The following is a 17,954-nucleotide window of genomic DNA, read 5'->3' on the forward strand; positions in this document are numbered from 1 at the left end:
CGCCACCTCCGCTGCCCCAGCTGTGAAGCAAGCTCACCCCGGGACTGAGCGCCCCTGGGATTAGCCACCTCCTCCTCCGGAAACTGCTTCTCTGGTTTCTGGCGTCTCTTGTCGTGTCACTCTGAACCTTCCTTGTAATTTTAGGTGGCCTTTCCTGTGCTCGGTAGTTCTTCCCTGGGATGATGATGCCACTTGGGCAGATACCAGTACAGACGTCTGTTCTGGTCAGATCCCTCCCCTGAGCTCAGGTTGTCGTCAGCTTGGTGGGTGGGCGTTCTCACTCAGTATCCTCAGTGCGTCCTACCTGTCCGTCACGGCCTGTTCTCCTTCCCCGTCCCTACCCTCCTCCTTCCCACCGTGGTGCCCAGCACCGGGCCTCTGCCGGATGAATGCAGGCTGGTTAACTGAAGCATCGCTGTGTTTGTGGTCACCTGGGCCTGGGGACTCTGCCTCAGGTGGCACCGCGGTGGCCGTGCCTCGGCCTCAGCAGCCCTTCGTGGCACCGTCCGCGCTCTGGGGGTCAAGGGAAATCGCTGGAGTGACTCTTCCGTGGGAACAGGGTAGCTGGTGGTGTATAAGAGTTTGGGGGAGGAATAAGCAGGGAAATAAAGGCTAGTAGCAAATTCATTTAAGTTTATATTTTTAGAGGAGTGATTGGTTGTTCAGTGTCAGCCTCCAGACCGGTGTGTGTGTGTGTGTGTGTGTGTGTGTGTGTGTGTGTGTGTGTGTATGTTTAAAAGTCCCAAGGTTGGGGAGAGGTGATTCTCACCTTACCATAACTAGTCAGTATTTACCCAAATGTCATGGTGAGTACATTCTGAAATTATGAAATTTAAATCTGGTTACAGAGATCCTACCTAATTGGCATAGTCGGAAAAGTCCAAGGATGTCTGCTAATTATTACGATTATCCCAGGGTACATGTCATGGGATATGTGTGTGTGTGTGTGTGTGTGTGTGTGTGTGTGTGTGTGATACATATAAAAACTTAATAATATTGATATAACAGGGTTAAAGTGATTTATCTTTTTATTCCTAATAAGTTTATTGTGAACACTAAATTAATCTTTGAAAGCATGACGTCAACAAGAGGGGGCAGTGGAAAAGTCACTAAGCTGTGAATTCATAACTTTGTGGGTCGTGCGTGCTGTGCTTTCTAGCTCATCTGTTTTGCTCATTAAAAAAGTACTGAAAGTTCTCAAAACAAAACTGCTGAATAATACATATATTTCCTGTCTGTGGGTCATCATGCTGGTGACCCCGAGTTTAAGAATGGCTTTTATTCTAAATGTGGATGGGTAGACCCTTGAGAACGTGGAGCCCCGGCCCTGGGGCTTCCTTGCAGCTGCCCTGCGCCAGGCCCTGTGGGCTGGGGGGCCGCGGGCTGGGGGGCATAGCATTGGTCTCTGCACGTTTGGACATTGTAAGCTGATTGCTGGTCCATTTGAGTTGTTTTATCTGCTTTTAATTAGTAGAATTGGGGCACATCTACTTCAGTCATTTTTTTTCGAAATAAAAAATTTTAAAAACAAGTTTAGAATACAAAGCTCATAGGACAAAACAAGTTCCAGAGGTCACTGTGAGTCTCATGAGAGAGCAGGTAGGACTCCCCAGTGCCTTGTGGACCAAGGGCTCCCATCAGTGCCACTGTCATGGGCACTTTGTTAAGTGCCCATAACTTTGTTAAGCTTCGCAAGTTTCAGATCTAGAGGGAGTTAAAATCTTAGGTGATCAACAAAGAGAAAGTTTTATTATGATTATGCCAAAATACCTGGTCACTTTTAAATCTAGGTACCACCTGTGTAATAAAGCTCTTAAAAAAAAATAAACCGTAACAGCCTAAAAGACAGCCTTTTACAAAACTGTATGCTGCAGACCATACTTCTTCACAGAATCCTGTTATGACCATGGCACCAGTTACCGTGATTAAATCACTTTCCAGCGCTCAGCTCAGTGAGCAGGTGTGTGCCCTTTCCTGCCAGCCACGTGGCTGCTAGACTGTAGGTGTGTGACAGCGAGGGGCAGACGCGGGGCGGCCACATCCCAGGCTATCGAGAGGAAGCCGGTCTGGTCCAGAGAGGTCGGGCAGTGCTGGGTGGGAGGGGCCCACCTAGGAGAGTGTTGCTGAGATCCACCTGGGAGCAGGGCCGACTCTCCTTTGTCGGCTGCAGAGGTGGCGTGTGTGGAAGGGGCAGGGGCCGGGCCCGTCCTGAGGAAGTGAGCTCTCCGAAGCCTCGCTGCAGGAAGGGCCTGGGGGAGGCGAGGGTGCGTCTGGTTCCAGGTGAGTGAGGGAGGCCGAGCTTCCTGCAGCCTGGGAGGCAGCCTGGTGACGCGTCTCCAGAGCCTGTCACGGCAGGGGCCCCTCTGTTCAGGACCGTACTCCTTGGACGGGCACAGACCGACTCTCCCCCTGATTCTTCACAGACTGCTTGTTTCCGAGAAGAGCGCGACGTGCTGGTGAACGGCGACTGCCAGTGGATCACTACTCTGCACTACGCCTTTCAGGACGAAAACTACCTGGTATGTCTGGGTCTCAGGCGCTTCAAGGGTCTGTCAAATGGCATGTGGGTGAAATTGGTTGGTTCCTTTGTGCTGCTACTAAAAACCGAACAAGGCGGTTTGGAATTGACAGTGTTTATATGTGCTCGGAGAGAACGAAGGGGTTGCTTTAAGGTAGTAACTGGGTGGGGTTTTTTGAAGGCAGACAGTTCTCATCACGAGATAACCTGATTAGTTTTGTTCCCCGGGTTTATTACATTTAAATAAACTGGGGCTTCGAGACATTTTCCATCTTGGATTATGTTTGAAGAGAGAGGGCCGCGAGGACCCACAGAGGCTCAGCCTTTGGCGCTGAGTGGGTAATCGTGTCACCCACGATGCCTGACGCTGTCCGAGGACACTGCTGCTGTGCAGTCCTCCCCGAACGAGCTGGGCTCGCTGAGGTCTTCTGACGTGGGTTTTGGGGGGACTCTTGTTATCTGTTCCTTCCGACCTAAGTGGGGGCTTTCAGTCTTGACCAGTCAGTCCGCTGTGCGATTGACACGTGTGCCCCGAGGTGAGCGTAGATGCCTGTAAAACAGACACAAAACAGCGGCTCACAAGGGAAAAGAAGCCAGGCCTTTGCCCTCAGCTGCTCTTAATTCCAGAGTGACCGTGTGACCGAAGGTTTGCCTAAACCTAAAAAGGTCCTCACGTGGAGCTCTGGGTGTGCGGGGCAAGCACCGTCCTTGGAGAAGCTGGTCTCTGCCCGGCTCCTCCTGCCTGCGCAGCCCCAGCGGTGGCCGCAGGGGCTTCGAAGGTCTGCACGGCCTCGGGCCAGGGACCTGAGCTCGATCTCCCTGGGCTCACCCGCACTTCTGTGCTCCGTTCCTACAGCAAGAGGGACATAGGGTCTCTTTTATTCATCTTACAACCGTCTCTTTCCCACGTCAAAGACATCCATCAGTTTTGAATGTCCAGAATTAGGTAACATGGTTTGTTACACTGTTTATTTAGAATTTACAACATACATGTTTATATCTACAGAGGGACCGTTGTGTTTATCGAGCAGGGGCGCGTGGGTTAGCTCCGTCTCCCCAGGGACCCCGTGCCTTAGGCCCTGAAGGTTGTCACCACGTTTTAAATGGGGCATCTGGAGCGGGAGGGGACGTAGCCACTTGTCCAAGCGTGTGACGGGAGGTGGTGCTCAGGGCCCTTCCCCAGCAGACCGCCGAGTGCACATCACCCCCGCTCAGAGGCGACCATCTCAGGTCCATTTCCGAGGAGTTCAGGCGCAGATCTGTACAGAAGGAAAACAACATATTTTGTTTAATCTTTCCTGAAGTCAGCATAGTGTCTTGCAGTCTGAAATGTCTGATAGAAGATGGTCAGTTAGGAATCGCAGCCAAGAAGGCATCTTCTTGAGTGTTTGGAGTTGCACAAATAGAGGTACAGTGAAAATCAAGAAGGAAGGCAGGGGCTCCGGGCTTTCTAGTGTGTGAACCTGGGCCCTGGTACTGGGGTTCGCAGGCCCGTGGCTGGCTGCTGTCTCTGCCGCCCCTGAGTGGTGCTGTCGGGCAGGTTCCTTCTCTCTGGGACCCCGGCAGTTTCTGCCTTTGTGGGGTGGTGGAGAAGCAGGCCTGGAGAGCGGGGCAGGCCGCGTCAGGCCTCCTTCCTCATGTGGAGTCATTGGGCTGCCCCACAGAGCCCATTCTCGTTGTTACTCCTGTTGGAGGCATCTAAACTTGGCGTGTCCTAAAAATTAAACCTGTTTCTCCAGTGACTAGAAGGGTGTTGCCTTGTTGACTTAGAATCCCTGTGTTTCATGACAGAGGAAATAATTGGTCTGGTTCTTACTCTAAAAGTAAGTTTCTGCCTTATGGCCCCTTAGTTTACTTTCTTACGGATTCCTTACAGTTCTCCAGGAGCCTATCGATCATATTCAGTGCTGCTGTAAAGCATTTTCATTTTTCTGTTTAGAATTCTAGGCAAGCATGGAAACCGTTGAGACTCGGCTAGATGGGTGCTTGACTTACTCCTACCGCTTTCTTAGGGGCCGGAGAACTTCTCCCTTCGCCCCGCACGCCCGCCAGCCCGTGGTCTGGCCTCTGCCTCCACATAGTACTCCCCGGTGCCTGTCACCCTCCTCTCCTTCCAGGACCACGTCCTGGCCTCCCAGCCCCTCTCCTGCCCTGCTCTCGGCCCCCATCCTCTGCGCTGTTGTTCCTGAAATTTGTTCCCCGTCAGATGCCTAACTGAAAGTACGACAGTATGTGGTGCAGGAAGGTACCGAGTGGGGAAATCCTGGATGACACAGGAGCAGCTCGGAAGCCACCGCTCCAGACTGGAAGAGCCAGAGGACTTCCGTGGTAGAACTTCGGCCTTTCGTTGTCAGGCCTCACGCTGACTGAATGTTCTGTTCTCTCCCACCTCTTCCCACCTGTAGTACTTAGTCATGGATTACTACGTGGGTGGTGATTTACTGACCCTGCTCAGTAAATTCGAAGACAAGCTTCCAGAAGATATGGCAAGATTCTACATCGGTGAAATGGTGTTGGCCATCGATTCCATCCATCAGCTTCACTACGTGCACAGGTACGCACCTTTTGTGTTTTATGGGAACGGCATTGAATACGTGAAGATGCCCTTTCGGGGCCCCGAGACTCTGTCGGAGGCTCCAGGCCGTCCAGAGAGGCCACGCGGTTCGCAGACCCTGGGCCGCCCCAGCGCCTGGCACCAGCAGGTCCCAGCGTTACTGTGACGATGAGGATGCTCGAGCGCGGGTCCCCCAGAGCCGCCTTGTCTTTAGGTGTTTTGCTGACATCAGCTCATCCTCCCGCTGCTGATCCCTCCTCCCTGGGGTGCCCGCCCCCTAGTTCACGGGTTCCCTGACTGTCTGCCGTCTCAGCCACAACACCTTCCCTGGTGCACGGCCCCCATCATGGCACTCACAGAGGAGGACTGGGTTGGGGAGAGGGGCTCAGCACAGCACCTCGAGCGAGAATAACTGGTTCTGTGTGGCCGTGTGCCTCCAGCCCCCCTGGGCGCGCTGCGGGCCCACCCTGCATCCTGCGCGGGCGCCACCTCTGTGTCTTTCTGCTGCTTAAGACAGCGAGTTCGTCCTGTGGGGTTGGCTGTTTATTTTAATAATTTTTATCAAATACGTTCATGGTAACGGTTTTTTCAAGTCAGGTAGCGCTACAGGGCTTAAGAGAAAGCACGCGTCTCCTGCCCTGCCCGGATTCCACTGGCCGCAGGTAGCTCGTCGGCTTTTTACACTGTTTCTTGCGCCATTTGCCTCATATTCCTAACTAACCAGCTTCTCTCGCCATTTTCTTTTTTGCAGAGGAGGGAGAGTCAGATCACATCTGTTAAGATGCGGTTTACTCTTTCCAGAAGTAGCTCTCTCTCTCAGCCCTCTCCCACACACACTCTCAGACCTCCCTCCCACAGCATCCCAGTTCCTGAGCGATAACTGTTGGTTCAATCCCTGTCAGGTTCATCGTGGAACACCTGTGTGAGTGTGACAGATGAGCCTGGCGGTTCCCGCATTTACACTTCCATAAGTCGTTTCCTCTGGGGGTGGCAATGGCCCTGAGTCTTCACTGGCGGGCTTTTCCGTGGCAGCCGTCGCTGGTTACCCCAAACTGGCTAGTCGTCCCCTGTGCTGAATTACAAAGCTCTGTGCACACAGGCGTATCAGGTAGCATAGGCCTCATTTTTCTTGGCACCACTGCTTCCTTCTTTCCCACTCCCTTCTGCCCTGGGTGCCTCTGCCAGCGTTCTGAGAGTTCTTTCCCCGGAGACGCTCCCGTCCCGTCTCCCGGGATTGGATCCCTTGCTGTCCAAGTGACACATCTTCCTTTCTTGGTCTATTCTTTTGATTTGGTAGCATGGATTGTCTGTAGTTTCTGGATCAAGGTGGCTTGTGAGATCATGGTTTTGAGATCAGCATCTTAATTCCATCCACATGTGTGACTGAGGGATGATCTAGTAAGAATTTCAGATTGGAAATCACCTTCCTCGGGACTGTGAGGGCATCACCGTCCTCTGTTGGGAGGCTCACGGCCACCGCGATCCCCCTGGCGTCACATCGGGCCCCGCTGCCGCCTCGCCCGGGGCCCGGCCTCTGCTGCCCGTCAGGAGGTTTTCCTGAGCAGACACAGCTCCTGCTGCAAGGGTGGCCACGGCACGGGGTGTCACAAGAACAGCCCTTCAGGTCTCGCCGTGAGTCGTACCTCACTGCTCAGTGGGGAAACTGAGGCGCAGGGGCCACGTGCCCCTGCCCAGGGCACTGCCCTGTGGGTCCAGGTATCACAGAGTAAGCAGAGGGCGCGGCTCCCAAAGAACCTTCACTTCTTTTAGGGCATTTTCTCTTTTTTCATGGATTCTTTAATGTCGCTGTGCTTGCTTTTCTAACAGTTACTATAGTTGTTTTCAACATTCGGTTTTATATTCTGACAGAAATTTGACTAATTCATACCAGAGCTAAATGTCTTTGTATTTGTCACCGATCTCCAGGGAAATTAATCTGACCACTTTTTCAGTGGTTTATTCTCTCTCTGTTTTCCCTAATTAGAAAGCTTTTCCCTTATTTTCTTAATTAGCTATGTAGAAGCTTCACTCTGTCATTTGATCTCCAGACATAGTAGGAGAATGAAATGTGTGATTAACCGCCCTCCCCCGTCAACTCAGTATTCAGACTTAGCACTTGAACGACCCGGTCTGAAAACCGAAAGCTTGCACTTTTGCTAGAAAGGCTACAAAGCCAGGTTTGGTAGGAAGTCAGTCCTGCCCCAGCCGCAGGTGGTAGATTCACTGTGGGTCGAAGCAGCATTCGACGGGGCCGGAAATGAGTGTGTGTCGTCAACACAGCAGCCGTGTCCCTGCTGGATTTAAGAAGCAGGACTCAGACCCTGCGCTACAGCTGTGGGGCCTTTTCTGTGGCTGGATGTGGGCCGCGGGGACTCGGGCCGTGCCCACCGCCCTCCGGCCGGGCTGCTGCAGGCAGGCAGAGCAGGTGCTCCCTGGCTTTGGCAGCGTGGGAAGCGGTGGGCAGCCGGGACCAGGGAGCACGGCACACAGGCGGGTACGGCCCCTCCTGGAGCGGTCAGCCCCAGATCACAGCAGAGGCAGAAACGAAGAGTGACAGAGTCACTTGCCTTCGAGGACATGACGTCCCCAGAGAGAACGGAGAGTGCAGCTCAGAAACAAAGTCAGAACGGTGCAGTTTTTTTTTTTTTTAATTTTGTTTTTCAACGTTTTTTATTTATTTTTGGGACAGAGAGAGACAGAGCATGAACGGGGGAGGGGCAGAGAGAGAGGGAGACACAGAATCGGAAACAGGCTCCAGGCTCCGAGCCATCAGCCCAGAGCCTGACGCGGGGCTCGAACTCACGGACCGCGAGATGGTGACCTGGCTGAAGTCGGATGCTTAACCGACTGCGCCACCCAGGCGCCCCAGAACGGTGCAGTTTTAAGAGAAGGAATATCCAGAGAACAAAAACCAAAACCGGAGCAAATAGAAAGCTGCGCGGGAGAGATGCAGGATGAAGCAGAGGAATGTGACGAAGGTAGCCTGGGGCAGGCCGGTGGCCGCCGTGGTTGTGGAGCGGGTCTGATTTTATCTTTAGGAGGCCCTCCTGTTGTCCCAAGACCAGCTCGCTTAGGAAGTGTGTCTTTGCCCCAGTGAGGCGAGATGACATCTTTATCACGCACTCACTCCCCGTGACGTTCTGTCCTGTCGTCTGTCTGTCTGTCTGTGCACCAGGGCCGTACCGCTTTGATTTTGGAGGCAGAAGCCGTGCCGGACTAGTTCCCCCATCAGACCCCTTTCTTTCTCTCCAGGGCTTTTCTAGCTGTCCTCACGCATTAATTGATCCATGTGAACTTTAGTATCAGGTTGGCTCCAAGAAACAGGACATGGGAAAAGGAAAATTTTTAATTTGATGGGCCCGTCAGTCTGTAATGCAGTCCCTTTTTTTTTTTTTTTTTTTTTTTTTTTTAACTTCTGGAAGGTTCTCTCAGATTGTAGATTCAAATATTACGTTTTATTCTTTTATTCTTTCAATTTCTTTGGGGACTCCAGTTATTTGTATGTGGCGTCTGTTTTCATTCCTCTAGATCTTTCCCTCCCTTTCTTCAGTGCCCTTTCATTAGATTTTTACTGGAATTTGTTCTCCTATGGGCATCTTAGTCCCCATTCCTGATAAGATTTTGTCTTCTGTTTCTTCCTCGAGTTAAATCTCTTCATTTCTTCCTGCTTTTGTCTGGCTCCGTTCTTAATTTTTTATTTTTCTGACTCCTTGAGGGTTTGCTTTGTTTTTCCTCTTTATTTCGGTTTGGGGTGCTGCGCTAGTTTCTTTTGCTTCGTGGATCTTTCTTTGGGTAAGAATTGTCGTCGTCTTCTCACCTTTGTTTGTGAGATGCGTCCCTGATGTTGGGAGTAGCTCAGGTGTGGTGTTCTGTCGTGTGAGCACATACCTGAGCTCCTCTTGGCGAACATCTGCCTTTCCTCCCGACGTCTGTTCCCTTTTGTGCCGTCCAGTCACATGGACTTGTTTGATCAGGAAGGAGAGCTTGTGCTTTAAAGGCCGTCCGCCTCCCCAGGGGCCCCACGTTTGCAAGTCCACAGAGCGGCAGGTCGGCCGTGGACCTACCTGTGGACCTGCCATGAACTTGCTGCTGACAGCTGGACAGATGGCTTAGGTCTTCAGCCCCCGGGTCTTTGTCCGCCAGATACAGCGTGGGGTACGTGGGGGGCTGTTGGCCTGCCGTGGTCTTGCCCCAGAGCCTCACCTGTCTCTTGCTCTCATCGCGTCTGTGCTCAGACACCCTTTGCCCCGTTTTCTGCTGCTTCTGGTTTCTTCCCAGCGCTTATCGTGGGCGTCAGACCCTGGTGCCGACTGAGACCACGTGCGTGTTCGTGCATTCACACGTTCATTTTCTGCCCTCTCAGCTGGTGGAAGTTTCGTGATGGCAGGGGCTGTGGGGTCTGGTTACTGTCGTAGACCTGGGGTCAAGCACAGCACCGGGCACGAAGGAGACACTCGGGAAGCATGGTCAGCTGTGCGGTGGGAACAAGATGGTGTGTCGTGGGATTGACTGGGGATTAGCTCACGCACAGGAGTGAGCGGTAGTGGTGGTGACTGCCCCTCCGTACGCGTGTGCGAGTAGAGTGCCACGGAGAGACGTTTTCCCAAGATTGCGACAGCTGTCCTGAATGGCATTAGCATTTCCTCGGCGGGTACGCCACTGGTGACAGGCTTTGACCTGCCTAATGTGTGGCGTGGAGATGGTTGACTCACTGATCTGTTTTACTCACAGAGACATTAAACCTGACAATGTCCTTTTGGACGTGAACGGTCACATCCGCCTGGCCGACTTTGGATCCTGTTTGAAGATGAGTGACGATGGAACTGTAGGTATTTCTGTTGGAGATTTTTCATTTGGTTCTGGGTTTTGCTTGTATTAGAAGGGACTTAACATTTCAATTTGAGATCCAATTAAGAAACCAAGTTTATGAATGTGAATTAAAAAGATTCACATTTGGGGGACAGTTTAAATTTTCTAATTAAGTTGAAAACCTCAGTTTTGATGTCCATGTCTCAGCAGTAGTACGTGTGCCTTCTAAGTTGGGGGTCGTCCCTTTCCTCACGTGGCGAGGTGGCTGAGCACACCATTGCCGCAGCGACACGCAGGCCCCCTCGGTCCTTTCTTGAAACGTCTGGTGCGGGCCGGTCAGGCGCTCAGACGTTGACTGTGTTAGCGACTCCTCATTTCTGTGTGGGGGCGGGCAGGCAACTTCCTGTCAGGCAGGGCTTTTCTCTCTGTGGGTGTTGTCCATCTAGAAACAGGGATCCTTGATACTAGGGTTACTCTCTTTCTTCCCACCAAATCAGTCTCTCATTTCCCCAGTCTTGACCACGTGTTGCTTAGTTGAGATTGGTGCTGCCCTCAAATCCAGCCTTCCGACGACAAGCGTGGTGGTCTCGGACTGAGCTCGAGCGTTGGTTCCCTTTCCTGCCTGCACGTCCCCTCACCCTTCCCGTGCTGCCACCTCACGCCGGTCTCCCCACTGTCCACCGTACGGTTCCTGCAGCCGGGCAGCCGAGCGGGGAACTGAGTCTGGTCACGTGACGGAGGCCGACCTCCCCGCGGTCCAGTCTGACCCGGGTGCCGCTCGTATCCCTTGGCCCCTCCTCAGACATGACCCGAGGGAGAGTCTGTCTGGCCTTCCTGGGCCAGGCCTTCTGTTACGGTTGCTCCCTCAGTCTAACGGACTTTGTTCTCCATGCGCTCCAAGACCAGTCTGGTTCCTCAGCTGCCCCGCTGCCCCCTTGTTTTCTCACGACGCTCACTGCCGTCGCTGGCCACGGCTTTCCGGAGCGATGGCCCCACGTCAAGCCTGTTCCTGCTAACGTCAGTGGCCGAGGAACTGTCCTTTCCCTTGTAGAGGCCTGAGCCTCCTGGTTCCCCATCTGGAGAATTCCTGTGCCTGGACTATTTCCAGATGTTCCCATTTGGGAGATGGAAGGGTAGGCCCTGGGGGAGCAGCCTTAGCGGCTGTGGAAACAGACATTCAGTGTCTTGGGCCCCACCCTAGAATTTCTGTTTCACAAGAGCCCGGGTGGCCTGTATGCACACGGAAGTTTGCGAAGGGTTGGCCTGAACACACGTGGCTTCTGGACCGCACTTTGGGCAGTGACAGAGGATGTGGGAAATGCCACCCCTTGAGGGACCACAGTGCCCTCTGGGGGCTGTGCCGGGCATGCGGGCAAGGGGAGACCAGGCATGCGAGGCCATCTCACACGTTCTGGAAACTGCCTCACGTTTACTGCTGCAGGAGAGCATTCATTTGCAGTGAATTTTTAATTACTAGGGTTTTAAATCATGCTCGTGTGCTAGTTTTATTCCACGATGATTTCATCATTTGCTATCAGTGTTTTAGAGGGAGTAGTTGGGAATTTGGAATCGGAGCTGCCCCAGGATTTCCCTCCAACACCCCCTCTCCTTCAAGGTCCAGTCCTCTGTGGCCGTGGGCACTCCTGACTACATCTCGCCGGAGATCCTGCAGGCCATGGAGGACGGCATGGGCAAGTACGGCCCCGAGTGTGACTGGTGGTCTCTGGGCGTCTGCATGTACGAGATGCTGTATGGAGAGACGCCTTTCTACGCAGAGTCCCTCGTGGAGACCTACGGAAAGATCATGAACCACGAAGTAAGATGTTGCGTCTCCACGTCCTGTTTGTTTGAGTCCCGAGGCAGGGGCCCGGAGGCGGGAGGGCTGCTGGGAAGCTGTCCGCGTCTTTGGGGAGGAGACGATAGGGTTGGAGCAGGCTGCTGGCCGCCAGACAGGAGCAGAGATTTGCGGGTGGAGTCGGCACAAGCCGCCGGCACGGGAGGTGTGGGCGTGGGGGGAGAGAGAGAGCTGCGAGCTGGAGTGGCGGTGTTCGGGGCAGGGCCCCGGGGAGGCGGGCCTCCACGGGGCTGTGCCGGGTGTGGCCTCGGGATGGCGGGGGGCGGGGGCCCGTTGGGCTCTTCCACCTGTGGGTCTGGATTCATCAGTGTGACCACAGCTGCTCTTCTCGAGTCTGCTTCCCGGAGATTACTTGTCCGGACCAGGCCAGGAGCCCGCGCATAGCACTCTTCCACCTCCTTGACCCGGCTTCCTTTTCCCTTTCCAGCTGTGCCTTTCCCCCCCTAGACCTTGCCTCCCGTCGGCCTCGCCTTCATTTCTTGTTCGTTTTCCCATTGCTCTTCCGCTTCCTGTTTTGTCACCTGTTTCCCTTAGTCACATGTGTCCTCATGCCGCTCCCACCCTGCGGCCGTGTGCTCACCGCCTCCTTCCCCAGTCTGTCACCCGCACCCCCCAAGTGAGCTTCTCTCCGCTGACCAGTCCTCAGCCCCGTCCCCCGGCAACTCTTCGTGTTGGGGGCCCGTGAACACGAACATGGTGGGTGGTCTGCCATGTAACTCCCAATCAGGGCAAGCCATGGTTTTTAAAGAACTTTCCCAGAATAGAGATGATTGTTTTCACTTGGAAGTTAGCTTAGCCTTACCAGAAAAACAGCACAAAAGTGCATAGCGTAGACGGCGGAAATCACCCCCTCCGCGTCTTGGCGATAAATGCCATCACGGTAGCGAACAGGACTCCGGGGATTCTAAAGAGCCTGCTGGCAAGGAGCACGTGCCCCTGTGGGGCCTGGTCCGGCGCTTCCTGTGCGCCCGCCGGTCTGATCTTCGGTAGTGTTCCTGCCCTCCCTCTTTCTGGATGATAGAGGTGGGGCCTGGGCCTCGGCGCTCGGGCCCGCTGCCGTGCTGGGTGTGTGTTTGTGGGGCCGCGTCTGAGTGAATGGCATCACGTCACATACGACCAGGTGTTTCGTCATCCTTCTGTCCGGCGCACGATGCTTCTCTGTAGAACAAAATCTTAGGAGTAGACTTGCGCCAGATGCTGGCAGACGCACTGTGGAAGAGCTCCGTGCCAGCCGGTTCTGCCACAGCGTGTGGTCGGCGCCCTTTGCCACTTTGATGGGTGAAAATTTATCGTTAATTTACATGTAACATGGTAACGAGTAACCAGCACGACTGAGGATTTTCTCATTAGAATCAAATGTCGTTAGCTTTGGTTTGCATTTAGCTACCGTGAAATTAGAAAGGACTGTCGACTCTGTTGTTTCCTGTAATGTCTGTACATCTTGGGTTTTTCTGAGTAAGTTTTCATCTCATGTCCACCGGCCGCTTGCCCCCCAGGAGCGATTTCAGTTTCCGTCCCACGTCACGGATGTGTCTGAAGAAGCCAAAGACCTCATCCAAAGACTCATCTGCAGCAGAGAGCGCCGGCTGGGCCAGAACGGGATAGAAGACTTCAAAAAGCATGCGTTCTTTGAAGGTCTGAATTGGGAAAATATACGAAACCTGGAAGCACCTTATATTCCTGATGTGAGCAGTCCTTCTGACACCTCCAACTTTGACGTGGACGACGACGTGCTGAGAAACACCGTGAGTGTGAACAAGCACCTCCGTCCCCGTGGCGTCCCGGCGGGTCTGAAGCCAGCAGTGGTCTGTTGGGGGTGTGGATTGTCAGCAGGGTCCTAGAGCCGTGTTGGTTCTTTTTAAAAGTCTGGTGTTGTGTTTCCAGAAAATACACCTTTTATTCCAGCCTTCAGCTTGGTAGTAATGTCCCCTTTAAAACACAGAGACCACAGCCACCTCCTTTCATTGTGCTTTGCAGATACTGGGTTTTTACAGATTAAAGGTTCGTGGCAAGCCTGCCCCCAGCAAGTCTTCTGGTGCCATTTTCCAACAGTATTTGCTCACTTCGTCTCCCGTGTCACGTTTTGGTGATTGTCACAGTATTCCAAACTTTTTCATTATTACTGCATTTGTTGCAGCGATCTGTGGTCAGTGCTTATGACTTGCTGAAAGCTCAGATGATGGTTAGCATCTCTTAGCAGTGTTTCTGTTCAAGTTCATTTATTTATTTTGAGAAAGGGTGTGTGTGTGAGTGCACAAGTTGGGGAGGAGGGGAGAGGGAATCCCAGGCTCCGTGCTCTGCGTGGAGCCTGGCGTAGGACCCCATCCCACAACGGTGAGATCATGACGCGGGCCGAAATCAAGAGTCAGATGCTTCACTGACTGAGCCACCCAGGTGCTCCCCTCCTCCCCCCACTAAACTATTTTGTTTTTAACTTGTTTTAATGTTTATTTATTTTTGAGAGAGAGACACATACACAGACAGAGCACCAGTAGGGGAGGAGCAAAGAGAGAGGGAGACACAGAATCCAAAGCAGACTCCAGGCTCCGAGCTGTCATCACAGAGCCCGATGCGGGGCTCAAGCTCACGAGCTGTGAGATCATGACCTGAGCTGAAGTTGGACGCTTAACCAGCTGAGCCACTCAGGTGCCCCCTGTTTTTAAATTAAGTTATGAAATTTATTTGTTCAGACATAATGCTGTTGCACACTCAGTAGACTATAGCATAGTGTAAACTTTCACATACACTGGGAAACCGAAAATACACTTGACTCGCTCTGTTGTGATACTTTATTGTGGTGTCTGGAACCACGCCCAAAATTTTTCCGAGGTCCGCCTGTACTCCGCTTGAGTAAAATGGAGTTAAATGGCTCTTCTCCTTTAGACTCACCAGAAACACTTACGCTGTATTTTCATGGCACTCAGCAGCGTCGGACATGTTACCGTCCTGGAGCTTCGCCTCAGCCCTGTCACCACTTGCAGACTTCGAGGCCCTGAGCTGGCGAGGGGCTCGGCCTGCAGCCCCACGGCGGACTTGGAGCCCCTGGGACTCTGGTCCCCGGCATGAGCACCTAGCACTCCGGCCATCACGGTTCTGTGTCTGCACGTGTGTTTCTTTACACGGCCAGGCTTTGGGGGCAACCAAGACTGCGTGTGGCTTCTGAGTCCTCCACTGACGCCTAACGTCGTGGATCCTCCAGATTGGGCCCTGGCTCTGGGGCCGTCCGGTGCTGGGCTGGTCCGACGGCCTCTGGTGCGTGAGTCGGCACCGTCTTGTCTTTGCTCAGAGGCTCTAAGGTTATTTTGATATCCTCAAATCCAGCCTTTTAAGTCCATACAGGTGGCTTGTTTTGGGGATAGAAGAAGTGAGGTTTGACCAAGTAGAAGAAAAGTCTTGATCACTCCCTAGAGAATTTCTCTGACTCAAACAAGAGCTGAACCGTAGACCTCCTGGAGAAAAGACAGAGAAAAGTAGTGTCATCGTGGAAAGGGTTTTCTTAGACCGCAAAGAAACTATTTCTACAATGACATTTCCCAGATGAAGTATAACTTTGGTTTCATGTTTAATAAAGAAGGATCCTGACACTGAAAACCAGAGTCTGTAACACATTAATCTAAAATAAATAAACCTAATCGAAAATAAATCTAAAATAAACCCATGTACCTTGGGTTCCAAGCCTATACCCCTGCCGTTGGCCTCTGTTTCTCCCAAGAGCCTGAGAGCCCCCAGCCTCTGCCTCACAACCCTCCCGGGGCTGCGCCAGCGCCCGCCAGCTCGCCTCTGCTCGGGGCCGACGAGTGTGGCACCAGGGCGCCATCCAAGTGTGGCCTGGGTCATTAACCATCCTCTGAAGCAGTGTGTTTGTTCTGTTAACTGCATCGTGGGCACAGCCAGGACTGAAAATACAAGTCTGCCAATGCTGTGCCCCCTGGCGGGGACGCTGGGCTCGGTGTCCTAGGAGGCCACGCGATTCTCTCTAGTGCACGCGGTCTCACCCGTTGCTAATGTTCTTTCCCTTTGTTTGAACATGGATTTCATGTTGTTGTATGTGTTCTCATGCAGGAAATATTACCTCCTGGTTCTCACACAGGCTTCTCTGGGCTCCATTTGCCATTCATCGGCTTTACATTTACAACGGAAAGGTGGGTCTAGCTCTGTGGTTCCCCAGGCGGAGGCTTCCCTTGGGCGAGATGGCAGTTGATGGGCGAGCTCCGGGCGGGTGGGTGCTGCGTCAGCCCTGGGACAGCCGCGCCCCAGGGAGCTGTGGGCAGGTTTGTCCTTGAAAAAGGACACCTGATGAAAACACACAGTGACCTGTAGCAGGGTCGGCCGGCTTCTTCCACAGAGGGTGGGCTCTGTTAGGTAGTCGTCTTTTTTTAACAACCCTTTAAAACGTGAAACCCACTCTTAGCTCACGGGAGGTCCGGTCAGCCGACTTCTGACTTACAGGCCGCCAGTGCTGTCAGGATTCGTTCCGGTAGACTTTCGGGGGCTCCCGGTCAGGCCCAGCTTTCGTGAGGGCACCGTGCTGGCTTTTGTGAGGATCTTATTGCAGCTCTGTAGCTCCCCCCGGGGGCCTGGAGCACGGTCCCAGACAGGCTGGCGGTCTGGAGAGCCGGGAGGGCTCCGGCCCTGAGCGCCGCGGTGAATGTACCTGTCAGCCTCTGTCTTGAATGGACCTCTTTGCCAAGTTGTTGCCTGAGGGTTGTACCTGCTTTGAACAGGAAACTGGGCCAGGAGGGGAGGGGAGGGAGGGCAAAGTGAAACAGACGGAACCTCGAAGCGCCTGAAGGAGGGCTACGTGGCCTTCTAGCGGCTCATACCTCAGTGGACGGGAACTCCTTCCGGAGAGGACGGTTTCTGCTCAAGCCCGCAGAAACTCTCCTGGTGTAAGGTGCCAGGGCTCAACAGCACTTCAGCCAGAGTGACGGCAGACGCCTTGTAGCCCGCAGGAAGGGGTCTTAGATCTGGGAGGCACGATGACCTCTTAATCCCTCATGCGGAGGTTCTGGATTTTTCTGATCCGTTCCAACTCAGTGGGCACTTGTTAAACCTGCAGGTCCCAGGCCCACCCGCCAAGGCTCCAGTTTGGCGGGTCAGGCCCAGGGCCGTCCTCCTGGGACAGACCCCGTGGTGCTGGCACCGCGTTCTCGGGCCACCTTTGAGAAACACTGGCCAGGCCCTTGCATACACATGTGCCCGGTACCTTTGCTGCACTCCGGGCGGCAGGACTCGGAGAAGGCTCCCTGGCATCGCTGTCGTGTTAAAAGCGGGAGGAACTAAGTAACTGGTGGCCTGGTTCTGAGGGAGAGAACCACTTCGGGTGTCAGTCTGGGTGCGTGCAGGCTGCGGACCGGCTCTGGCGAGTGGCCGTGCCGCCCCGAGTGCTAGCGGCCGTCGAGTCTGCAGGGGAAGGTGAGCCCTGTCCTCAGACTGCTCAGGAAGCCCTCGGCGGCAGGAGTGCCCAGGGCCGTCCAGCGAGGGCTTGGCGAGGCCCCCACGCCCAGCTCCTCACACGGATGTCGCCTGTGGCGTTCCTGGGCGCGCGTAAGCGATGACGCAGAAAGTACGCTTGCCTCCTTGGCAGAGGCGTTTTCCTTGACCCCTTCTGAGGGCACGGCCTTGTCCGCCACCCCCCCGCCCCCCGTCATCCCATCACTTGCTGTAAGGAGGTCTCCCTTCTGCATTTTGGCTCCATCCACGATGGTCTGGCCACGGGCCTTCGTCTGCCTGTTCAAAAGACTTCTCTTGGGCCCCAGCGAGTCTCCAGATGCCGAAGAAGTCGCTGTACGCTCCGTGGATCAGAAACCCCGTTGCTTTATTTGCAGCTGCTTTTCTGACCGAGGCTCCCTAAAGAGCATAATGCAGTCCAACACGCTGAGCAAAGACGAGGGTGTGCAGCGGGACCTGGAGAACAGCCTGCAGGTGGAAGCGTACGAGAGGAGGATCCGGAGGCTGGAGCAGGAGAAGCTGGAGCTGAGCAGGAAGCTGCAAGGTGCGCGCCGGCCTCCGCTCGCCCTGTCCCCCCGCTCGCGCCCCCGTCCCCCCCGCCTCGTCTCCCTTCCGCTCACCCCGTCCCTCTCCGCTCTCCCCGTCCCCCCGCTCACGCCCCCGTCCCCCCCCATCTCCCTTCTGCTCACCCCGTCCCTCTCCGCTCGCCCCGTCCCCCCCACTCGCACCCCCGTCTCCCCCGTCTCCCTTCCACTCACCCCGTCCCC

The 17,954-nt window shown here is 54.2% G+C and overlaps 1 protein-coding gene across 1 annotated transcript in view; it reads left to right on the forward strand.

Annotated features, from left to right (window-relative positions):
- Nucleotides 1–17,954, forward strand: part of CDC42BPB (CDC42 binding protein kinase beta) — a 102,246-nt gene that overhangs the window by 46,781 nt on the left and 37,511 nt on the right. The window contains 7 exon segments of the mRNA XM_049612087.1: nt 2,424–2,519; nt 4,924–5,072; nt 9,804–9,897; nt 11,497–11,697; nt 13,233–13,481; nt 15,799–15,878; nt 17,565–17,731. Of these exon segments, the coding sequence (XP_049468044.1) occupies nt 2,424–2,519; nt 4,924–5,072; nt 9,804–9,897; nt 11,497–11,697; nt 13,233–13,481; nt 15,799–15,878; nt 17,565–17,731 (1,036 nt within the window).

This window comes from Panthera uncia (assembly GCF_023721935.1).
Source record: "Panthera uncia isolate 11264 chromosome B3 unlocalized genomic scaffold, Puncia_PCG_1.0 HiC_scaffold_1, whole genome shotgun sequence".
NCBI classification, from domain to species: Eukaryota; Metazoa; Chordata; class Mammalia; order Carnivora; family Felidae; genus Panthera; species Panthera uncia.